This window comes from Halichoeres trimaculatus, unplaced genomic scaffold (genome assembly GCF_033239565.1).
Source record: "Halichoeres trimaculatus isolate MK-OKI-2021-1 unplaced genomic scaffold, fHalTri1.1 fHalTri1_scaffold_4, whole genome shotgun sequence".
Classification (NCBI taxonomy): domain Eukaryota; kingdom Metazoa; phylum Chordata; class Actinopteri; order Labriformes; family Labridae; genus Halichoeres; species Halichoeres trimaculatus.
The window spans coordinates 27647532-27673178 of record NW_027437182.1 but is presented as its reverse complement, the minus strand read 5'-3'; the positions used below and the strand labels follow the sequence as shown (position 1 = coordinate 27673178).

General features: G+C 42.3%; 1 protein-coding gene across 2 annotated transcripts in view; it reads left to right on the top strand.

Moving 5' to 3' along the window:
- The window catches only part of tle2b (TLE family member 2, transcriptional corepressor b), a 104963-nt gene extending 79617 nt beyond the window's left edge, over positions 1-25346 (top strand). For both annotated transcript variants that reach the window (XM_074667550.1, XM_074667549.1), the window contains exons 9-20: positions 2665-2805; positions 4790-4843; positions 10492-10659; positions 10958-11108; positions 11614-11783; positions 12296-12372; positions 13579-13828; positions 13932-14179; positions 14621-14768; positions 15412-15562; positions 15656-15732; positions 20760-25346. In XM_074667550.1, coding sequence (XP_074523651.1) covers positions 2665-2805; positions 4790-4843; positions 10492-10659; positions 10958-11108; positions 11614-11783; positions 12296-12372; positions 13579-13828; positions 13932-14179; positions 14621-14768; positions 15412-15562; positions 15656-15732; positions 20760-20867 — 1743 coding nt within the window. In that variant the 3' untranslated portion in view covers positions 20868-25346. The remainder of the gene's footprint in view (positions 1-2664; positions 2806-4789; positions 4844-10491; positions 10660-10957; positions 11109-11613; positions 11784-12295; positions 12373-13578; positions 13829-13931; positions 14180-14620; positions 14769-15411; positions 15563-15655; positions 15733-20759) is intronic.
- The last annotated feature ends 301 nt before the right edge of the window (positions 25347-25647 follow it).

Here is a 25647-nt window from a genome sequence, read left to right as displayed (position 1 = left end):
TAGAGACTTAGACTTAGACTTCCTTTATTGTCATTGCATACACAGCAGTGCATATGGAATGAAATGTTGTTGCACCGCTTCCTGAGTGTTGTCAAACAATGTATACAATGAGAATAGTATAAAGAAATATAAATATATGGTGTATAAAAGGAAAAAATACAAATAATATGAACATAAATATTTACATGGAATATTGCACAAAAAAGCAGCAGTCCAACAAAGAATAAGCAGTGAGTTAAGTTTGAGTTAAAAATCAAATAATATAATAATTTTGCTTAATTTAAATAATATGGGTATATACAAGGAGATATGGCAGATATAGATAATCTGAAAAGAAAGAAAGTGTCTAATCATATCAAACTTAATGTTTTGGTTTGGAAGAAAAAAAAACAGCAGCACCATTTAAGGTGCTTTTTCTTGTAACTTTTCTGCTTCCGTTTTCTTCTCTCTCAGCTTGTCCTGTATCAACACATAACCCTCATAACATGCTGTGCTTGTGGTTACCTCATGTGTATTTCTTTCAGTTTGGTTATCATCCTATTGTTAACTCAGCTGGTTTTATGTTTTCATATCCCTCACAAGTTTCTATGCTCTTTTCCTCCTCTCATCTTCTTTGCTCTGCTGGTTACTAGTCAGACATCAAAAACTCATCTTAAGTTTTGTGCTCCCCTAATAAGTGGAAGTACTATTTAAAATATCTTCCATGTTGTCAACCTGTATGTTTGGAAACTAGTGTTTTTGCCACATTTCCAAGGAAAAGAAGTTGATTTAATGTGTGGGGTGTCTGATCTAGGTGGCATCACTCTTGCTTTGCAGAATGAAAATCTTTTGTTCTGGGTTTTTGATCAGAATTAGAATTTTTTACACATATGGGTTATGATAGTGTATGAGTTCCCAGACAAGTGTTTATAGAAGTCTGCGTTTTAAAGCTACAACTAGTGCTAGCTTTTTTGCCTCAGGACTAAAGAAGAAGAGTGATGAGTGAATTTTTTTTGAAAGGAATAGACAGTGACATTATGTTTAATTGATTCATTTCATCAGTGACAATAACAAAAAAAAGCCAAGTCAGGCAGAAAATTTATTGACCCCATTAAATAATCCTCATGTTTCTTTTTGGTGTCTTGCAACTATGTTGTCCATCTGTCGTCCACAGTCTGCGTGAAACTGTGTGAATGCAACATCAGTGTTCAGTAACATGACCAGATTCAACTATCATTTAATTATGTGTGAAGGTGTCATGTGACAAGATGGACAAAATCCATCCTTTCTAAACATGAAATAAATATAACATGTAGTCAATCATGATGTGTATACAAGTGCTCATCTGGACTCACAGGTTTTTCACTCTTTTTTATGTCACTGTAGTTAAAAGTCCCGTTAATTGCCTGGGGAATTAATGCAGTGCAAATGGGCTGATTGAAATTCAGAGGATGTCTACGGTTTATTCTGCTCTCCCTTTGGCTGCTGCTGTATGAAACACTCCCTTACTGTACGGCTGCAGTGGACAGCTGGCCTTCATCAGTGAGACTGTTGATAACACAGGAAGGAAGAGAGGGGAGAGGGGAGAGGGGGGAGGTTAGAGGGAGATGGAGAGTGAAATTGGAAAAGAAAAAAGAAAAGAGAGAGTGAATAGGGAAGGAAAAAGGAGGGCGGGGAAGGTTGTTAAAAAAAGTACCAGTATGTCTTTATTCTTGGCTTTATTGGGAAATTAAAATGAGTTAAGAACGCTACTGACTTAACTTTCCCTCCCTCTTTTTCTACCCCCAATGAAACCCTTAGTGTAATTTAATTAGTAAACACAATGCTGCTTGGCATTGTTAAACACCAGCAAAGTATTTCTCCTATGAGCTGGTGCTGAACATCCTTTGAGAAGGGAGGGGAGAAAATGGAGGGAAGGCGCAGGGAGGGACACATTAATCGAGAGCCCTGCACGAGTCAAATGAAGGAATTTTAAACAGCGGGGCAAAAGGGACAGTGAGAGGAAGTGAGGAGCAGAGGAAGTGAGGAGAAGAGAGGAAAGTTTGTTGAGCGGCACTGTGTGATTTCTTCTCTGCTCTGTGCGGGGCTCCTTCCTGTGTGACTCATTGCTGTGTTGAAACTGTTCTTGTCCGCCCCACAGTGGGGACTGGGAATGACAAGTGGCCCTCATCGAACCCCTGGCCCCTGCCCTAAATCTGAAACAACACAAAGCTCTGACCGTCTCCTCTGAGCTGTGGGCTCGGCTGTATTGTAAATATGCCTGCACAGCTTTATAGTCCAATAATGAGAGTCATATTTTACATGAGGACGGGTGTGTCCAGGGGAGAGCACTAATTAGCTGTATAGGCTATTTTATTTGTGCCTCTATGGCGACGTCTTTACCTGTGCTTACGTCTGCTGTTAACGTGTGTGTGATTGTGTTTTTATGTCTTCCCCTCCTGTTTGTTATTGCCTCATGAGTTTTTTCTTTATTCAACCTAACCTTATGTCTGAACAGCAGCTTGACTGTGTGTGCATGTTTTTGTTTTATGTGTTTTATGTGTTTGCATACTGCTGACTTTGTATGAAGACTTTCTTTAATTATCCATCAGATGTGTCTTTTATCACCTGTCTTTACTGTTGCAGCATGAAAGCATGAAGCGTCGCTGTGTTCATTCTTATACTTGTGTGCTTTTGTCTCCACAGAGTAAGTCAGTGTCATCAACAGACAGTCAGCCCAACGAGGAGCGCCAGGGCCCATCGGGAGGTTACTCCTCCTCGCAGGGAGGAGCAGAGGCAAAGAGGAGGCGCTGTGACGACAAAGAGTCCCTTCCCCCACACTCCTATGTATGTGTTAGTCTTCCTTGTCCTTTAGCTACGACAGGTTAAGGGTTAAATGATGTAATGTTAAAGTGAACATCAATGTGCAGCTGTTGATTTAAGGTGAATGGTTGGTCTGCTTTGAAATCTGTGTACATCCTTCTGATTAAACAGTTTACAGAGAGACACGTAAACACAACAAAGATGTCTCAAACTGCAGGCCCATCTGTGTAGTTACGTGTGTGCGTGTGTGTGTGTGTTTACTTATGATGAGTGACACAAAAGGCCACCCAGAGGTAAGGGGGCCCCTGGCCAATCAGAGCTGTGTTTGTTTTGGATGGATCCAAAGTGAGGAAGAGCGGACAGCCATAGGCGCTGTAACGCCAGAAGAGAGACGGGAAAGGCAGATAGCCGTAATGAATGAGATAGCTGCGTGTTTGCAGTCTGGAGGATTGATTGACACTGGGAGGTCTGTCTGTGCAGGATGGCCTCCAGCTAAATCAGTTTGGCATCAACAACAACAACAGTCCAAATCTCGCCATTAGTTCAGAGCGGCAACAGGCACAGATAGTTTCCACCTTCTGAATGTTTTTGCTCTCCTTCCGTCTGTCGGGGAGCATTACAGCCTCCATTTCTCTCTGTTTGCTTTTTGCTCATCTTTTTCTCTCTGTCTCTGGAGCGTCATCGCTCCATTTCCTCATTTCTTTCCCTCACTTCTCTTCTTTTATTGTTAGATTTCCAACATTTATTCCCAACTTTACCACTTTTTTTTACTTTTCTTTATTACCTCTGCAAAGGAGGTTATGTTTTTGGGAGAGTTTGTCTGTTTGTTTGTGTGTTCGTATGTGAACAACATGACTTCATAACTAAGGAATAGATCTGGATGAAATGTTCAGGAAGTGTTCAGAATGGGATAAGGAAGAAGTGATTAAATTTTGGAGGTAATCTGGATCACCATCTTGATCCGGGACTTTTTTTAAAGGATTCTTTATCATTGTGAGATAGGGCCATTTTCATTATATGTGTTTTTAACTTCACGATAAATGGTTGGATTGCTTTGCAAAACAATACAAGACAAGGTCACCATAATTTTTGACAGATGTAAAAGTACGATCCAGATCCTGGCAATATTCTGAATACTGAGATCCAGAATATGAAATATGAACTGGGTCATCATAATTTTCAACACTGTCAGGAAACAAATTATCGTACAAACCTGCAACTAACACCAAATTGTAGCAGACAATCTGCTGAAAGGGAGTATAACATTAAAGTAGGACTAAAGTGTAGGTGACAATCATGATATGTTTGGTGGAGGTCTGCGCTTTCTGAGTTTTTCTTCTTTTCTTTTTTATCTTGAAGAAAGTGCTCATCCGATGGCTTTCCTTTTCTTTCTTTCTTTCTTTCTTTCTTTCTTTCTTTCTTTCTTTCTTTCTTTCTTTCTTTCTTTCTTTCTTTCCTTTTATAGTTTTTTCCTCTTTCTGTCTGTCCCCCCAAACACACACACACCTTTATTTCTGCTCTAGAAACAGACAGTTGATGCAGCCTTGTTTTGGCTCTGTATCGTTACATACTGATGTCATTCCACACTGATGTCAATAGAAATATCAGACCATGATCACATCAAAGCTCTGTTGCCATGGTGACTAAGTGCCATCATTCTCACCCCAGAAAAAAGGGCGAGCGGTGTGGAGATGTGTAGATGACTAGACAAAGAGTGAAAATGTGCCGTGGATAAAGAAAGAACAGCAGTGTTAGTGAGAGGAGTAGAAAGAGGGAGTGGTGGTGGTGGAGCTGTTAAAGAGAATATGGGGTGTAGTGTCTCTGTTGGTAAATGTTGCATGGTGGAGAGCCAGTGAAAGGAAGCAAAGAGCAGCGAGTGATATTGATGTATTGATCTGTGTGGGTTCTCATCTGTATTATTCAAGTTCCTCATGTACACATACAGTGTGCATGTACTGTGTGTCTGTGTGGGTTATCTTACCTTTCATATGTCTTCTTTTATCACCAGGACAGTGATGGAGACAAGAGTGAAGACAATCTTGTGGTTGATGTCTCCAATGAAGTAAGTTTCCTATTTGTATTTGGTGTCTTCATCCTTCAAGCTCCTGAGAGGAACTTTCCATTTCTGTAGCTTTTGGCGCCCCCTGTGGACAAAACAGTCTGATCGCTTATATAATCTTGTCAATTACTCGCACATGTAGTGACTTTAAATTAAAAATGTTATCCTGCTGTCTCTTACTTCTAAACTTTTTGTGAGAAATGTGGGAAAAAAGCTGTTCCTGCATCTGTCTGTTTTTATCTCATCCTCCACCTACGCCATAGAAGAGTTTTTAGGCATGAAAAACAGAAATACTGCTTCTTTACTGAGTCATGTCGTGGCATCAGAGAGAACTTCAGTTTCATTATCAACTAAAAAATCTTCTCAGAAGCTTTCAAGTGCCTGTGAGAATATTTGTGTGCTGATTTCTGGACTCTTTGCCTACAAATAGAGTTTGACTCACTCTGTTGTCACTACAATCTGCTCTTTGTAGTCTGGCCACTTTTAATGATTGTTCCCTTCTTCACTCTATCTTCTCTAGTAACCCAATTTTATGCTGCTGCTGCTGCTGGGAGATGTTTAAGTAAACACTTCTGATAAACCTTTGTTCACCTATTGCTTAACATCAAATACCAGGGGTACAAAATAAATAAGTAACTAACAGCAAGGATTTGGTTTACATCACAGCTTTCTAGAGAAAGTTGGTTTTTGTGGGTTTCTGAATAGAGTTTAACCACTAGCATATCTTATGTACACTCACCTGCCACTTTATAGGGGACACCTTGCTAGTACCAGGTTGGACCCCCTTTTGCCTTCAGAACTGCCTCAATCCTTGGTGGCAGAGATTCAACAAGGTACTGGAAACATTCCTCAGAGAGTTTGGTCCATGTTGACATGATAGCATCACACAGTTGCTGCAGATTTGTTGGCTGAACATCCATGATGAGAACCCCACGTTCCACCACATCCCAAAGGTGCTCTATTGGATTGAGATCTGGGGAATTGTAGCCTCAGTTTCCTGTTCTTAGCTGACAGGAGGGTCACCTGGTGTGGTCTTCTGCTGCTGTAGCCCATCTGCCTCAAGGTTGGACATGTTGTGCGTTCAGAGATGCTCTTCTGCAGACCTCGGTTGTAACCAGTGGTTATTTGAGTTACTGTTGTCTTTCTATCAGCTCCAACCAGTCTGTCTATTCCTCTGACCTCTGGCATCAACAAGGCATTTTGTCCCACAGAACTGCTGCTCACTGGATATTTTCTCTTTTTGGGACCATTCTCTGTAAACCCTAGAGATGGTTGTGGGTTAAAATCCCAGTAGATCAGCAGTTTCTGAAATACTCAGACCAGCCCGTCTGGCACCAACAACCATGCCACGTTCAAAGTCCCTTAAATCACCTTTCTTCCCCATTCTGATGCTCATGAACTGAGTTGCTGCCATGTGATTGGCTGATTAGACATTTGCATTAACAAGAAGTTGGACAGGTGTGCCTTATAAAGTGGCTGGTCAGTATGTTATACATTTCAGGACAGATTTAAGATTACTTTGTGGGTTGCATCCAAGTGATAGCCACTTACCCAACGTTTCCTTTTAAATCATGTGGAAGAGCGTACTCTGGCTGCTCAACACACTTTTGGTTTCCAGTCGTCAGATCCCTTTTTCAATTTGGCCTGTAAATATATTCAAGAAGTGTTAACAACTGAAAATCTTTAAGGATCTTTACAAATGTGTTTTTAGAGATTATAAAACAATTGTTGCTTATCACAGAGTGTTTTCCTCCCTAAATTTACTTCAAAGGTCTTCTGAAAACAATCACTTGTAGAGTTAAAATATTTTTCTCTGAACTCTTCCAAAAACTTCTCTCTCATTTTTAGTGTTTTCTTACAATTTTCCATCTTCACTTTTAAAAATCTCTAGCTCACACACAGGACTCAAACTTCCCTCTCTATCCCCTATTACTCCTCACAGCTACATCCATCTGTCAGAGCTGAACATCCCTGCTACAGAAAATATCTTTGATGTCCTCACAAAGCCACAAGTTACAAGCTTCCTTTATCCAACAGCAGCTCTCTGGCTCTGGGTTACAGCCCACACATGAATAAATCATTAGTCCAACAGTAGGAAGAACAGTTCTGCTCACAGGGAATAACTATAGCTGTCCCTTTGCAGCTTGGATCCACCCCCTGTACTCTGCGTAACCCCGCCAGTCCAGCTGTCAATACTTCCATACTTCCATCTGCAGGAGTGTGTGTTTGAGAAAGAGAGAAAGAGGCCAGAGTTGCATTTTTTCTTTTTTGTGCGTCAGTTACTGTTCAAGTCTTTCTATAGGTTGAGGCTGGATTTGGGTCATTTTTTTTTATTAAGTGTCCTGAAGTCACTATCTATGTAAATGACAGGTTTTGCAGAAAGACATATATGATATAACTTTGTAATATTGATAAGTTTCTGCACCCATAGGGCTAAAGGTAGTTATATAAGGCAGTGTTTCCCAAACTTTTTTTCAGGTGACCCACTTTTTGGGGGGAACAAGCCACGGCGACCCAATCCAAAATATGTCCAATCTGTAAACCAATCAACAAAATAACTGTGCAAAGATAAAAAAAAAAAGGCTTCTTTAATCTTGTTTCTGCATCATCTTACATCTTTTCTACCAGCTAACAGACCTGACATATCTGACAAATGCATTTCAGCTTTGTTCACTCTGAAAATACTTGCATTTTTTGCAGTGACGTGTTAGCCTGCTTGCTTGTCAGAATTGGATCCTAGTTATGTGATATTCGGGACAATATATTAAGTTGCAATCTTCATCCAGAATGAAGGTAACAGCATCCGTCCATGCCTTCTTTTCAGTGTGACATCACGATACAACTGTAACAAGCTGTAACAGTTCAGTTTCTGCAGCTGGTGCCTGTTCAAGATCCAGCAGTGACTTTGGACCTTCAAACTCGAAGAAGTTTTGAATCTGAGGGGCTGTTTACACGACACCGCTTTTGGGATGAAACGCAAACGTTTTGTTGCAAACTTTTGAAAACTGCCCCCAGAGTGAGATTTTTCTGAAACGCTCCCGACACCGTTGCTGTGTAAACAGTAAGCCGGCGTTTTCAGTGGAAACGGTGACGTCACATTCCGCCTCGCGCGCCCATACAACAGGACAACAGTAACGTTGTTACGATCATCGTGAACTACCGTGTTGTGCTTGTGCTGCTCAATCTGCTGTATCTGCTGACTGTCTTCATACAAAATGTGCATCTTTTGCTCCACTTTTTAACTTAGTATTCCCCAATACACCAGATGATCGGCTCAACTCTAGTTCTGTGGAGATCTCCCAAAAACGGCTTCTGACTTCAGTTATAGCACCACCTACAGGCCTGGCATGCTTTCTACAGCGTTTTCAGTTCATCAGCGTTTCCGTGTATACTCAGATTTTTTTCACTGCATTTTAGCGTTTTCAGATGAAACGTTGTCGTGTAAACGGGGCCTGACTTCAAATCTTTCTTTTGGAAACTAATGATCAAAGCAATCAATGGGTCAGCTCTTTCATATGTGTGATGGTGACACAGTGACAGTGTTTTCCCATGAGTGCTGTAAAACAGTGGGAAACATGCGTTGGTTTGGCTTTGGTTGTTTGAGTAGCGCCAACTCGTGGCTTCAGGCTTTTGAAAAACAGTAACATATTTCCAGTTACAGTAAACATTGTGGTGATGACCTTTCAACATGAAAACATAACCAGCTATGACAGTGTGAGGAGCCAATCATCAGTCCGCGAGGGGAGACTTCTTCTGGTTAAGGAAAGCATGAATTTTGTGTTAACATTTTGAAAACTAATTTGGTGACCCATAACAAATCTCTGGCGACCCACGTTTGGGTCAGGACCCAGACTTCAGGAATAACTGATATAAGGGGCCATGTAAAGTGAATAGGTGGTTATGTAAAGTAGAACTCTGTCAGGGTGAGCGGGTCCCCGACATGAGTTAGAGGGATCTTGTGTCACTTTATTTCTTATTTTACAACAGGTTACTCAAGCAATCTTGGTTTGTAGTATTTGCTTGTGTGCGTTGGTGTGTGTATTTTTTGCGTGGTTGTGTGTGTAACTACTTCAGCTCTCTGCTGCTGTTTCCTCGTAAATAGAGGAGCTCCTATGTAAGCTCATTATCAGCCTCTGCTGTTTGTGTTCTCGACTCGTGAAAGTGCTCCTCGCCACACACACACACACAAACACACTCACACACACACAAATTCACAGATATTTTGTCTGCAAGTCTCCTCGTAAATCAAATCTACGTGTAGTGACTTTCTCTCTCTGACCTCTTAAGGCTTCTCTTCTTCCATCTCTCCACTGTCTCTGTTTCTTTTCTATCTGTCTTTACTACACCTTCCTCTCTTTCATTAGATAACTACACTCTGCTTCGTTCAATATATGCAAAGTCATTTATGCCCCTGGAATATTTAAGTTCTTTAAATACTTCACACAGTGTACCAAAATATGTTTTATCTGAGCCTGCTGTATTTTGATATTGCACATAAAAGCAAAACTGGTCTCTTGTGTGATTTCAAAACTGGAACAAAAGCAGAAAGAGTACAGAAAGACAAATGTGGGTAATGGCAGAAAAAGGGAGGGAAATTCTCTAGTGAATGATGTGCATGAGTGTGTGTGTGCATGTGTGTGTGTATATGCTCATCTATATGCATTTGCAAGTTTTAGAGTCAATGCAATTGCAAGCAACCCTGTGCATATGTATATGTGTGTGTGTGTGTGTGTGTGTGTGTGTGTGTGTGTGTGTGTGTGTGTGTGTGTGTGTGTGTGTGTGTGTGTGTGTGTGTGTGTGTGTGTGTGTGTGTGTGTGTGTGTGTGTGTGTGTGTGTCTAAGCTCTTAAATGTGTGTGCTGATCACTGTGACCCAGTGAGAAGCGCTTACTGCAGCACTTTGTTCTGGGGGAGGCAGCGCCGGCTTGACAGTATCTCCAGTGATGAAAGCAGCTGTAACAGCGACACGATCTGCGGCTCCACACACCGCTGTAACAGTGACAGTGACAATCTCCGCTGTTTCATGTAACGTGTCATCATGAAGCAGACTGTGACACAAAAGATCATGATGAATCCGCAGAGTAAGACCTTACTTCTCCTTGATAGAAATCCAACACTTTCAATTCAGAGCATGTGTATATTTTAAACCTGTTGATTTTATAATAAGAAAAAAAAGAATTAAAACATTTATCATGAGAAGGCATAGACCAAACACACAAATATTCTAATTGAAGTACTGTTAAAAAAAAGGAGCTGCTTTTGTTTTTGTTTTGGGCAAGTTGCGTCAGGTGCGTACACAGCGGTAATAACCCAGGAATTCCTGCTGGAGTCAAAGACGTATGGCTTTGAAGTTTTATCAGTCACCAGAAACGCTGCACAGTGGTTTTTAACTTTGCTGGAGGGAAAATTACAACGTCACAGCAAATAATTTCAAAGCAGGGCCCAATGCCAGCATTACATACTGGTGTACTTCATTTAGTCTATAAAATGTTGCACAGAATTACTTCATAAAACCCCATGATATCAAAAAATGACCAAAAAAGCGAAAACTACAAAACAATAAACTAGGAAACAACACTCACTGAGGCTGAAAAGATGGAAATAAGCTCCTTTTTTTAACGTGGGACATCACTTTTTATCTGTGTCACTCAGGAGCCAAACTCTCCTGCTGGCAGCCCGCCTCACTCCCCTCACGGAAACGGGTTGGACCGGGCTCCCACTCTGAGGAAAGAGCTCCCGGGTTCTTCGAGCACAGGAGAGGCCCCCTCCACCCCAAACCCCCGCAGCCCCACCCCAGGGAAGGCCAAGGACCCTGCACAGGTCAGATCCATGGACAGATTGAATAAAATAAGCTGGTCTTAAATCTCTGGGCTAGCCAAAATGTAAAGAGACTGACAGTCTATTAGCCTTTGCTGCACAAAAAAAAGAAGAAGGTTTTCCATCCGTGCTACATGTTAGACCATCCTTTATGGAGGAATAAAACCACCTCAAACTTTTACCCCCCATGTTCAATACACTCTGAACAGATTACATTCTCATCTCCTGTAATGGCAGAGGCTTCAATGCTCTGAGTCATGTGTTGTTTCTCTTTTTGTTTCTTGGTTAACCTGTCTAACAGATGGATAAGTCCCAGTCCCCCCTCTCAAAGTCTGGTACCCCATCCCCGTCCCACCGTGACGCCCTCACCCCTGGAGCACCAGGAGCACCTGGACCCAGCACTTCCTGCCTTCGCCTGGTCAGCAAAGCAGCATCCAGTGCTGACCCTCTTGGTGAGCCTTCAACAAGTTTGATTATTAAACTTTTAAAGAAGTTTGATTTGGTAACTTTTGATTGAGCAGCAATGATAGTACACGTCATAGCATTAATCTTCTCCCAACATTTATAGTTCTGATATAAAAAAAAATAGATCATAATCTTTGCTGGAAACATTGGCCCCTACCTGGATTAGATTTGCCCACAGTCCTCCTCTGCCCTTCTCACCATCCTCATGTCCCTGGGTTTATCCATTTCCTAATTTGTTTTTGCCTGATGTCAAGTGAAACTTAAAAAACACAAGTTTTGTATATCACAACAGGATGTCATGTGTTGAACTTTTAAGCGTTTGAACAAAAATAAGTTAAATTCAACAGGAAGTTTTCCATTTTTCTCAGCCCCTCTGTGATTGTGTTTGTGCTTGTGTGTTATCCACCCCCACCCCTCACACACCCACACAAACACACACACCTCTATACATCCATCCTTCAACCCCTCCTTCCTTTATCCCTCCCTCCCCAGCTCTCCGCAGTCCCATGTCTTTGCCCCCCGGTTCATACCCGGCTCACTTTGGCGTGGTGTCCCACGCAGGACTGAATGGGGAGCTGGCCAGTCCAGGAGGTTTCGGAGGCGCTCTCACTCTCTCCCCACAGATCAGCGCAGCAGCAAACGCCTACTCCCGGAGCCCCATGGTGAGTAAAGGCCGAATTATCCTCCTCTGTTCAAGTTTGATTTATGGTTCAGCATCAGATACGACCTGCTGTCAGAGCTCTGAGGGAAAATAAATGAATGTGTTCGGTGTTATCAGGTAGTGTTGTGCATTCATTATGTACTCAAAGCTGCCATTTGACACTCTCTTTTGTAGAGAGGGAAAGTAGGGAAGTTTTGTGCTTAAAATCACTTACAGTATCTGAATCCTAACATCATAGATCAGTGTCAGTACAACCACACACTTCTCACAGGTTTACATGTGACTGTTCTTTTCTTTTTAATTGTTTTAGTTTTATTTTACTGTACACAAACAGATTTGATCCTCCTACAACTATTTTATCTGGCGAACACACTTAAGTTTGCCTATTTTATTTTTTATTTTCCCCCACTTCCTGTCTTAAATCTTATTTTGAACAGTTTGTCCAGTATTTCAGTTTTCCAGTTTGTCATGATCAAGCCGTCAATTGCCTCTCTGCTTACTTCTTCCCACCAGGTGGCGTATGACTCTCGGTCTCACCTGAGGGCCCCAGGGCTCTCTTCCTCTCTGCCTGGCTCTTCGGGTGGCAAACCGTGAGTTTGGTTTTCTATAACACACGGACGTATTCACAGCAGCTCTACAACAATGACAAGGATTAACAAAACTCAGTTCATCTGAAACGCTTAAAACATCTAAAAAGTTACTGGATCAGCTTCTGAAGTGAACAGCCGTTTTTGTCCTTGTCATTAAAACATTTAATTTTTCTGCAGAATGCTCTCAGTTTACTAAGCTTACCTATGTTTTAAAGGAGTTAAAAGGTAATGGTTGAAAGCTAAGCAGGATGATTAGCTGAGACTGAAAACAGGAGTTGTTACAGACAGTGGAAATACCTCAGCCTTGCTCACAGAAATGAAAAGTATTTTGATTGAAAAAGATCCAGATATGTGGATAGTAGCTGCTGCTAGCTGCTCAGTTTTTTTAAACTTTACAAGGTTTCATAGTGCTGCTCATGACCTTGTCTCACAGCTGAAAGCCGCTCAGTGTTGATATCGTTGAGTGTCCAGGACTTTTGCTCACAGCCCATTCAGCTTTTCTGACTGAGAAATTGTGTTGTTTTTGTCATTTGCTGCAGAGCAGCAATTCATGCTTGTGGTGCTAATTTGGAATCATAAAACAGCCTCAGCTTCAGTCTGCTCCAGTATTGATCGGCCATTAGCAATGCCACACTGACTCTGCCCTGTAATACAATCTGCTATTATGCATTCCCACCCACAGCAACAGTCGGCCGAGTAATTGCTGAATTTAGGCAAATATCACCGGACAAAAAGCTTCACCTGGTGTGACAGCTTATATTAAAGTAAGGCAGTTCTTGTAACCGGACCATTGTAATGTCTTTTTTTACCTCTACATGTTTTGACAACAAACCTCCTGCGGTCTCAGAAGGGTTATACGACTCTTTTGAGGACAGATGATCAAAGTTGGAAAGAAATCATACTGGTTTAGTGGCAAAAACTGTCTCACTGAAATGTTACTGAGTTATGAGGTTGTTATAGTTTGGTCAGACTTCATAACTTGCTCACTTTGTGTTGTGAATTGTATATTTCTCCGTGGCGTCTCTGCTTCCACTAGCTCATTGATTGATTAATTGATTCTGTCTTGTCTGTCTTGTCTTTGGCCCATTTCTCAAGTCCTTCAATCTCCTTTTTGGAACAAACAAGTCAAAACTGTTTATTTGCAGCCATAGCTGTTCAGTTCCATATTGATTTGTTACTGTTTTCCTCTCTTTGTTTTCTCTGCAGCGCCTACTCTTTCCATGTGAGCGCAGACGGACAGATGCAGCCAGTACCTTTCCCCCCTGACGCCCTGCTGGGCCCAGGAATCCCTCGCCATGCCCGTCAGATCCACAGCCTCAACCACGGGGAGGTGGTGTGTGCTGTCACCATCAGCACCTCCACACGTCACGTCTACACTGGAGGTAAAGGCTGCGTCAAGGTGTGGGACATCAGCCAGCCAGGAACCAAGAGCCCCATGGCCCAGCTGGACTGTCTGGTGAGGCCTGAGAAAAGTGTGAAACAGACGGGAGCAAGAGTGCAGCATGTTTCCAAAACCAAAATGTCACTTTAATATCATTTTATCTGTTCTGTCCAATCAGAACAGGGATAACTACATTCGCTCTTGTAAAATCCTCCCTGACGGACGGACTTTAATCGTCGGCGGTGAGGCCAGCACACTGTCAATCTGGGATTTGGCCACGCCCACTCCTCGCATCAAGGCTGAGCTGACGTCGTCTGCTCCTGCCTGCTATGCCCTGGCTATCTCTCCTGACAACAAGGTGTGCTTCTCCTGCTGCAGCGACGGCAACATCGTCGTCTGGGACCTTCACAACCAGACTCTGGTCAGGTAAGAGGACGATAGAAAGTGTGAATAATTTTCTCTACTAAAATAATTCCAGACAGGAGAGAGCACAGAGAGGAGGGGAGGGAGAAAAGGCTGAATGATGCAAAAACATTTCATGAACTTCCCTAGGAGAAGAGAGAAAAAAGATATAAAAAATCGCTGCTGTCTGGGGGTTCCTTTTCTCACCCTGTAGTCAGGTGAGTAGAGCCTGAAGGGATTTGGATAAAACCTCCAAACTCTGGTTTGGAAGTAGTTTGGAAAGGGAGAAGAAGACAATTCAGGTGTGGATGAGGTGGGGGCAGTAGGTGCTACATGGAGGAAAGGATTAAAATATATCTGCTCTGACACGTCAAGAAGACATGGAGCAAACAAACATGCAGCATGCCAAGAGTGTGTAGAGTGTTTGTGTTCATCTATGAGCCTCGGTGTGTTTCCTCCCTGTAGGCAGTTCCAGGGCCACACAGACGGAGCGAGCTGCATCGACATCTCCAACGACGGCACCAAGCTGTGGACAGGAGGGCTCGACAACACGGTGCGCTGCTGGGACCTGAGAGAGGGACGCCAGCTCCAGCAGCACGACTTCACCTCACAGGTACACACACACACACACACACACACACACACATGCAAGAAAAATCTAAAAAAATCTCTTATAAAATGAAATTACCTGATTCAGCACACAGCACTTAAAAAGATAACAGCAGAAAGGACTGACAGGTATTTACAGCGATACACACAACAACAAACATCACAGAGATCACCTCACACAGCCTCACACACACACACACACCGACTCCCTTATTCACTCCTCACTGCCACAACAGAGCTATAGAGTTGACCACTGTTGTCAGATGAGTTTCGATCCACCGTGTAATGACTTTCTCTCTCCTTTGCCGTCTCTCTCAGTCTGCCACTTCCCGTCACTCTGCTCCCAGTTTCTCTCTTTTTCCCCATTTATTAATTCACTCCTTGTTCAACTCTATTACATCATTTCACTCTTTCATTCTGTCTTTTCACTCTCTCCTCTTTTCTATTCCCAATCATTATATTTTTCTTTTCTCTCCTTCCTCCTTGATTTCTTAATCTGTCATCACATCTTCCTTCAACTGTCTTCTTCCTTTCATCAACCTTATCTCTTTTCCTCCCTCATCCAACACTTCATCACATCTTTTTTTTCCTGTCTCCATTTTTCTGTCTCTCTGATTCCTCATTCTCCTCCGTGTCTCTCTTCCCAGATCTTCTCTCTGGGTTACTGTCCGACAGGCGAGTGGCTGGCTGTGGGGATGGAGAGCAGTAATGTGGAAGTCCTTCATGTCTCCAAACCTGACAAGTACCAGCTGCACCTTCACGAGAGCTGTGTCCTCTCCCTAAAGTTTGCCTACTGCGGTACGCTCACACACACACACACAAAACAAGTTTTTTTATGTCAAGTCATGTCGTCATTACTCTCTTACGAGTTTTGTGTGTGTGCCATTTCAGGGAAGTGGTTCGTGAGTACAGGAAAAGACAATCTGTTGAATGCATGGAGGACACCGTATGGAGCCAGTATCTTTCAGGTGAGGCAGCAGTGCTGTGTTTCCAGGATGTTTACACCATGGGCGAGTGCAACTGTGTGTGTGTGTGTGTACATATCAGAGCCAGAGACATAAATATGTCTATTGAGTGTACTATTTCTGCTTCCTGCCCCTTCACACAAACATACACACCGAGCCCTGAAGGCTAAAGGAAAGGAAAGATGAAAAACGCTTAACATTTTTTTTTTTTACCTTCCTGGTGTGTTGATCCATGGTGACTTGCAGAGGTTTATCAGTGAATGCAGGCTGCAACACACACACACCACACATACACACGCACACACACAGAATGTACGCACACAACACAAAACAAATGTAATAAATGTGTCGTGTTCAAACACTATATTCGAGCAAATGTTGAATTTGTGAGGATGGAATATTTTTAGCTGAGCCAGTTCACCTGGGTGTGAATGAATCTAGCAAGGGTATGAAGGAAGGTTTAAGCTTGGTGTTTGTTGTATGTGTGTGTGTGTGTGTGTGTGTGTGTGTGTGTGTGTGTGTGTGTGTGTGTGTGTGTGTGTGTGTGTGTGGCTGTCATGTTTTTATAAGCTACAGTGGGCAGCAGGGTTGGCGGCTCCTGTCTCCCCCGGTGGACTAAAGGGAGAATGCTGGCTATCTGCTTTGTTATCCAAATGCCAAACGCTTCTCCTGCCAAACAGCTCCCTCCTGTCACCCTGTTATACAGAGCTGCTCTCCCTCTTTTTTCTCTTTTTTTTTTTGCTCCCTCCTCTTTTTCCTCTTTGGTTTATCACTGTCCTCTCCAGCCTCTTTTCCTTCTCCTGTTTACTGTTGTCCTTTCTCCCTCACTGTGCGCTCTCTTTTTTATCTAACTCTCCTGATCTATGTGTACCTCTCTCCCCTCGCTGTGTTTTCTCTCTGTCCTTGTCCTTTGGTTTATTCCTGTCCTTGCTTTCTTCCATTTTTTTCCCTGCCCTACCCCTTCACTTTTTGTCCTCTCTTGTTCAGATTCTCCCCTGTGGCTGATCTGTTGCACACTTTCTCTTTGTCTTTCTTTCCATTTTGTATTCAAATAAGCTTTTTGGCATGAATATCATGGAAAAGTGACATGTTACTGATTAACAGATAACTTAAAAATTAAAAGGAGAATTTAGACAGATTCCCCAAACATTAAAACAGCAGAGCAGTGGAGGGACAAAGTCAAACAAAATAATACTATTCATGAGTTTTTTTCTCTGTAGTTGAGGTTTTCAGCTACATGTTTTGTGGACGAGACATTTCTTAACAAATAAATCTGTATATCAGTATCTGTATATGAACCTGGCTTTGTGCAAAATCCCTAGCTTGCTGCATACAAAGGGAACTTTACCCATCAGTCTGATTGTTTACATTTTAGCTTTGAGTTAAGAAAGTAGCGACCAAGCTTTTTTGCTGGCTTTCCTCTGACAACATTCTGCATGCCTAATGTGTCATCCACGCTAAAAGACTATGTCAGACATTCACGACACTGACACATTTCTGTATCTTAAGAATAATTTCACACATGCAAGAAACAGAAATGTAAACTTAGCAAGTGACTTTAACTGTGATTCTGCCGGGGAGTGTTATCACTGAAACCCTGTCATGCAAAGCTGTTTTTTTTCTGTTTATCACAGTTTTGTGTCTCGTCAAACCCCTTAAAAATTGTTTTCATTTTTGTTTTTTTCCTTCTTTAAAACTCATAATACTTCTATACATTGTGAAATAGTTCTTAAAACGCTCAGGAATTGAGTGATTCAGACCGTTTTACAGCCATAATAACATAATCTGTTTAGCCTCAGTAGGTAAAGGGTTAACACTGAACAACCAACAAACCACTTTTACAAAAGGAGCCATCAGAAAAACACTGCAACACCCAGCTTCTACATTAACTATGTTATGCTTTAGTGGTCATAACAAAGCATTGAACATTTACACACTTGTTTTAGTTTGCAGGTGTGTGATGGAGGACACAGACAGGCTGTAACTCTTAGACATTACTCACTTCGAGACTTGGAAAAAAAGTTTCAAGCTTAAAAAAAAACTTTAGAGTCCAAATATTTTAAAGATTGTGCACAAACTCACACCATGTCTCTTATCATGTAAGAAGAGGATGTGAATTATTTGAGCATACCGTTCAATAATACAATCATTTGATAAAGCAGAAAATCAACACTCCATAAATAACGTGGTTTCTTCAAAATAAGATAAGTCCTCACTGTTTTATTATCTTAGGGTGTATTCTCACCTGTGGCACGTTTGCTTTGTTCTGATTCAGGGGCAAAAATGATACAATTGTAGTGGTTGTCACTTGGTTTGTTTGTGTTCACAAAGCAAAAGTCTGTTGTGGTCCAAAGTTGTAAACAAATGCCACGTGTGATTGATTTTTTTCTCTCATTGCTAGGGATGGAAATTGAAAACTGGTTCCTAATGAGAATAAAGTGTTTCAATCCATCGATATCGTTAGCCTTTTTGCATCACGATTCCCTTATCAATTCTTTACATTGTGCCGGAGCCGCTGGGACTTGCGTCGACTTGTCTGCTGCAGCTATCTTAGCTTAGCAGTTAGATAACGTTTCCCAAGAAAACTCTGATTCAGGATTTTCAGCTTGAACTTTTACTGAAGAACTGACTTCATAAAGAAATGTACATTACTCTCTCTCAGGAGATTCATATTCAGTACATTCGATATGGTATAAATCACCTTATTTACCAAAATAACAAAATAAAGCAACCGTGACGCTAACGTATATGAGAAACTACATTGATATGCTAGCAATTAGCATACATCAGTATAACTTCAGCTTCAGAACAGAATTTCAACTTTCATCACAGAAACATATCACATCAACTCTTTGTAAGAAATACAGAGAATTCCAAATGCCAAAAGCTAACAGGCAATTGAAAGGCTCATGACTGACTTCATAACTACGGAAAGCTTCCAAACAACTTAAACCATTGCTATAACCACTTTGAGACACTAGAAGGCCTACTTGAATTATTAATATACTACGACACAGTACATCACCGTCAAATTGTGTGTAATTTTTTACCTGTTTCTGTATAATTATGCCTAGAAATATCCAGACTCAGGGACCAATTACATTTTATTCACTTACAGTATAAACTCAATTAAATTTTGTTGACACAGAAAACCTGTAAAGCTACTTTTTGTACCAAGAAAATTCACAACAGGAATTGATAAGGCAATCAATAAAGAATCAGATCAATAAGCAGAATCTATAAGGGCATCCGTACTGACAAAATCTTATCAATTCCCATCCCTACTCATTGGTCAGAATCAAAGCCGGAAGACAGGAAGTTTCCTTATCCTCATTCATTTATTCATGTTCTTACCTGCTTTTCACAGAACAGCCATGGAACATCAACAACGTGTGTGTGGCTAGTTAGCGTTATAGCGTTTATCTGGCTCATGTAGTAGTGTGCGCTATATGATCAACATATGTAGTCTTTAAGAGTCCCCACTGCATTAAGGCACTTCAATAAGGCACTTTATTTCTTTAATGGTCGACGTGAGCCCACGACTCGAGCTGAGTCCACCTATTTTTTGGCGATCTTGACCTGCTGGTTTAGTCCTGCATCTGAGCGCAATTGCTGTGTTCACATATGCCCAAACAGACCAAGGTTTGGGGGGGGGGCTGGTCATCATTTCGGAACAACTGCCCCAAACGATCCAGGTGTGATTACACCCTCAGTCCACAATGAGCTAAACTAACACTAAGATTAAAACAGTGATAAATACTTTCAGACTGATTTTAATAGTTGTAGGAGTCTGGCAGGCCCATCGTGGCAGACTGGCTGCAGCAACAATCCCACGACACAAGCAAACTCAAGAACTGGTCGGTTAAGCTCTAATGGGACATGACAATTTAAAAGCAGTGACATGCAGATGTATATAAATGAGAGAGAGGGGAGGACAGGAGCTCAGGTTAAGCAGTCTAAGCCTATAGAAGCATAGGAACGTGTCAAAGCCTCCCCCAGCCTTTACTTAAAGCCGTATCACAAAGGAAAGTTTTGAGCCGTCTCTTAAAGTAGAGATGGTGTCTGCCTCTTGGATCCTGGATGTTTCTAAAGGAGAGGGATCTGATAACTGAAGCCTTCCTCCCTATATGACCGAGCCTGACCGCTGCAGCTCAAAAGAGGAGTTTCAGTCTCTCCTCTGACAAGTGATGCTCTTGTTTGTGTGCTTATTTTTATTCCTTTTTCCCAAATCCATCTCTGGCCCTTTCCCAACTCACGTTTTGGCCTGTCACTGCACCCTCCCACCTGAACCCCTCCACTTTTTTATTTTGCTGTAGCCCGAGATATTCTGTGTGAAACGGCATCTCACTGCTGGCGTGATGATTGACAGCTCTGCTGTGCCTGTGGCAGCGAGGGAGGGAGGGGAGGAGAGGGTGAGTTTAGAAAGGGGAAGGAGGAGGAGGGGTCGATATGAGAATTGGGGGCAGAGTAAAATGGGGAACCTAAGAGGATGTAGAAGGGGGAGGAGGAGGAGGAGGAGAGTGTGGGAAGAAAGGAAGGAAGATAAATGATGATGGAGCGGTGGGAGGCAGAGGGGAAGGAGGAGGAGGGGCAGCGGCGGGAGCTTTAGATCATCTAAAGCCAGGTGCCCAGGTCTGCCTCTCACACACACACACACACACACACACAAACTCAGAGGAGGGACAAAGGAGGGAGGATGTGATGGAGAGAGAGGAAGATTGTACATTTTGCTACTTCATACAGACCATCTGACTCGTGCGGCCAGTGATGCTTAAACCTGCAGTTAATGAGGCTGCGCATCTCCAGAGAAAGAGGGAGGGAGAGCCGACGAGTGAGTCAGCATCCTGGAGCTGTGCTGTCGTCTGTTTGGAAATAATTGCAGACTGTTTTGAAATGCAAATATGTCTTGTATGATTGAGTATTAAGTGATGATTCATATCTTTTCTAACATCTTTCTCTTTGTGTTTGTTTCTCACCATCTGTCTCCACATATCTACTAACACTTATCTCTCTGCCTCTCTGGTTTGTAGTCCAAGGAGTCCTCGTCTGTGCTGAGCTGTGACGTCTCCCCGGACGACAAATACATAGTGACGGGCTCTGGGGACAAGAAGGCCACAGTGTACGAGGTGGTGTACTGAGATGGGAGGAGCCAGGATGGAGATTTCGGGGTGTTCCCTTTTTTTGTTTTTGGAGGAGGGGCCGCCACTTAACCAGTCGCCCTACTCTGTGATCCTGATCCTCATTACATCAGCAACAGCAGCACCCTTGTCTCAGTACTTCTGACCCTTACCCCTTCAGCATCAGCCCTTCTCCCCTTTACTTTTTGCTGTGATACAAGCTGCTGTGGAAGCTCCCAAATGCCCCCTCTCCTCCCCCTCCCTCCTTTTGTCTTTTAGCTCAAGGATGAAGCATGATAGTAAAGAGAGGGGAAGCAGCAAGATAAGGAGGACAAAGAAAAAGGGCGGTGGAGCAGAAAGATAAAGTCGGGAAGCAAAAGAGGAGGAGAGAAAAGGAGAAGGAAGAGAAATGACAGGGAGGAAGAGGAGGAGGAGGGGGAGTCTGGGTAATTAGGGCTGTTTCCTGATTAAGAGCTCAGTGGAAGGAAGGCCCCCAGAGGAGGCGCGGAGCGGCACTGTGGGAGCGCCAGCCAGGAGCACTGATACCACACAATCGATTCATTAGGCAGACAGTGGAAGCCTTAATGAGGCTGACGCCGCAGCTCGCTCTCCCCACAGAGAGGTGTCAGGAGCTGGGGAACGATGACGCTTCAGATATCCGCACACACCGACACGAAACATAGACGTGCTCACACACAGAGGAGGCACGTCATCGGCAGCAGTACACACAAACATACTCGAATACACCCCCCTGGAGGTAACGGTCGGAAGAGAGAAACACACACACACAACACACAGAGCACCCAATTAAACATTCATGGCACACTCGCCGTCTCACTGCTTAATATCTATTTTATTTTGGTCTGACAAAGGCAGCGTCTAATGAGCAGCCGAGTCAATGGGATTCTCCCAGGGCCCGCAGACACAAACACAGAACATCAGCTGAGCTGTTCCCTCTAATTCCTCCGGATTGTTCTCCTGACACCGGGCGCTGCTCTCACTCTCATTAAAGGCGCTGTCAGCTAGATGAAGAAGCAGCACGCCAACTTCACTGTAAGGCTGACAAGAGGGCAAATTAACAGCACGCAATTTAATATCACAAGCAGCTAACTAAGCCGTGTCTAATCTGAAGCCTTTCTGTCTTGGTTCAACTAGTTGCTGTTTGGTTTCACAAATCTGATGAGATGATGTATTTATCAGTCATATCTCCACCTCTGCCTGTCTGCCCGTGTCTTTAAGAGCTCTGGCTGATGTTTGCTGAGCTAACACGTGAGACGCTAAACTGCTCAAAGGAATGGTGTAACGTTTTGAGAAATATGTTCATGCGCTTTTTTCATAACACCCTTTTGTCTTTAGATTTTAAAGCCTGTTTCACGTGCACTCCTGAAAGTTTATGGGCACATGTTCGTCAGCATGAAGTTTCCCCTCTCGGAAAGTAGAGGATGTGGCAAACAATACAGAGCAGAGCGGAGGTCACTGTGCATTTATTACAAGATATCCAAGATGGCAGCAAAGCAGTCTGACAACACCGGGATAGTTTTTGCTCTTTTATCAACTGGTGGAACTTTCAGAATGAACAAATGAGGAGATGAAATGTATGAAGCAGCTTCACTATGTGCACAATGGTTGCATCAAAATGTGAATGTCCTCACCCCCTCCTTTTTGATTGTCTTGAATTTTTTCTAAATTGTACCTGCTGAGTCAGACATCTGTTCACCTTACGATTTTTGTTCAGGGACATACAATACCCAAAGAAAATTTGGTGAAAAACAAAGCTATTTGTGGTCACACATCCCAAAATATCCTGGAAAATTTTCAGGAGTGCAGTGCCAGAAGAAGGTATGGAGCTCCTAGTGTCCCAAAAAGATTTTTTTCCCCATCTTATGCGCCAAATGTATTATCTTGTGAGCACAAGATTATTATATTGTGTACGCAATATAAAACATTTGGCTTTTTTAGACTTCAGGGTCTCCATAAGAGGGAGACTTAAGGCCCTGTTACTTAGCAAAAAGATTTAAAACAAACAGCCAGCATGACTCCAATTAAAAAAATCAACAGAGATCACCTTACAGCAAATGTGGCACTCACTCATCAACCAAAAGTTTACTGGTAGATCAAAAACTCCCAGTTTTACGCTGGGTTCTGTTGAATTTGTCAGCGTCTGCAGCAACAACTTCTTGTGACATTCTGCTTTTTCACTTGTCAAGCAACCACTTTACTTTGACACTCCAGTTATACACTTCAAAAAATATGCAACTTGTGAAGCGTTGTTGCAGGCGGTCAGATTTTAAATTGGGGGAAATCAAACTACACTGCCTGGCCAAAAAAAAGTCACCACCAAAAGTAAAGATTGCACACTCTAATATTTTGTTGGAGTGCCTTTAGCTTTGATTACAGCACGTGTTCACTGTAGCATTGTTTCGATAAGCTTCTGCAATGTCACAAGATATATTTCCATCCAGTGTTGCATCAATTTTTCACCAAGATCTTTTATTGATGATGGTAGAATCTGGCCGCTGTACAAAGCCTTCTCCAGCACATCCCAAAGATTCTCTATGGGGTTTAGGTCTGGACTGTGGAGGCCAATCCATGTGTGAAAATGATGTCTCATGCTCCCTGAACCACTCTTTCACAATCTGAGCCCAATGAATCCTGGCATTGTCATCTTGGAATATGACCAGGGACGAAAAAGTCCATTGATGGACTAACCTGGTCATTCAGTAAATTCAGGTAGTCAACTGACCTCATTCTTTGAGCACAGACTGTTGCTGAACCTAGACCTGACCAACTGCAGCAACCCCAGGTCATAGCACTGCCCCCACAGGTTTAGACAGTAGGCACTAGGCATGATGGGTGATCACTTCACCTGCCTCTCTTCTTACCCTGATGGCCCATCACTCTGGAACAGGGTCAATCTGGACTCATCAGACCACATGACCTTCTTCTATTGCTCCAGAGTCCAATCTTTATGGTACCTACCTGGTAGCAAATTGAAGCCTTTTTTACGGTTAGACTCACTGATTGCTGAGTAACAGCGGTTAAACTCTACCATCATCAATGCAAGATCTTTGGGAAAAATTAATGCAACACTGGATGGAAATAAATCTTGTGACATTGTAGAAGCTTATCAAAACAATGCCACAGTGAATGTGGACCATACTCAAAGCTAAAGACAGTGCAACAAAATACAGACTGTGTGACCTTTTTCTTGGCTGGGCGGTGCAGTTTCCTGTTTTAATTTCATGCTAAGCTATGCTAAAAGGCAGCTTGCTGTAGTCTCAGAGTGGTATCAATCTTATCGTCTGCCATCCATGTTTCCAAACCTAAAAACTGTTCCTTACGTCCCACTCCTCCTTGTATTAAATACAATCTGATCAGAAAGTTGTACATCAAGCTCTCTGCTTTTATAGAGCATGAATTACAATGCGTAGATTCAAAGGGCACATTTTAAGCTTTTCTTTTGTTACCCATTTACTGCAGAATTTTTTAACAGTGTCTGCTCATCTTATATAATGATATGATTATGTATCTGGTTGCCAATGACTACGTGTTCTGGGAGGAAACAGCCCAGGATGCACTCACACCTGGTGACCCAAACAGAATACAGGCAGGACATGTGTTTCCCTTTTTTATGATGCAGTGTATTTTTTATCTTTAAGGGTGGCAGGCAGAAGGCAAACAGCAGCAGTCCAATGATAAAACTACAAAAAATGAAACCCTCCATGTGGGAGAAAAGTTCCTGTGTCTTCTGCTTGTTGCTTTTCTTTTATTCCCCAAATTTTCCAAAGTGGTAGTGAATGTAAAATAGTCTGTTTTCAGTCCCAGCTGTGCGACTAAACTGTGTTTCTGTTTCTGCGTCTGTGGACACAACAATGCAGATTTAGCCAACAAAGACGTCCAACTTTTTACTGCATGTTTGTTGCACTAAAGCTCCACTTCTGCAGGTACAGTGATCAGTTAAACAGCCACATTTTTACAGAGGGATGAATTTTACATTACCGTATGCAATTTAGTTCCACTGTATTAAACAGCAAGATTTGTTGATGTTCCTTGCAGAAGCTCTAGAAAATAATGAGGGACTTCTACAGCGGCTACTGTAGCAGCCAGGAGTCAGAGATCATCTGTACAGTTGAAATCCTCTCTCCCTGTCAGCAGCAGGCACACCTAAATGAAACTCTCATACACAAGCTTGTATAGTACACAGAATGATGCTGTATAATGGCTATGCATTCAGTGGTATAGCGTGAATATTTGGGACATTGTATTTGATACTCTTCTTTAACTGTCAGTAACGTCTCTCCCCCTGCCTCGGCTTTCTCTCTTTGAACATGATAAAATCTTTTCTTTCTGTTTAACAAACACATATTTAGTTCCCCCTTCAAAAGCCAAGGATTTTTTTTTTTTATAATGCACTGTCTTCTTCCCTCCTGATGCGTTTCTGATGTGCTGTACAAGAAATACTGTGTGTGAAAATAAACCAAACTTGTGTTCATCCTTTCAGGTCAGTCTTATCTTTTTATTTTATTTTATTTTTATTATTATTATTTTTTTTTTTTTTTTTGGGGGGGGGGGGGGGGGGGGGGGGGGCAGCAATCCTGAAGGTAAGATTAGAGTTTTCCACATCATTTACCTGCTTTGTCCATTTAAACATACCATACTTTCTACAGCCCAAGTGCACAAATAATTCTGAGTGAGAGGACATTATCCATCCTGTTACCATATAAAAAAAGGACCATATAATAATAAATTAATTGGGGTTACATTGCCTACTCCAGGAAATGGAAACAAAAAAACTTTGAAA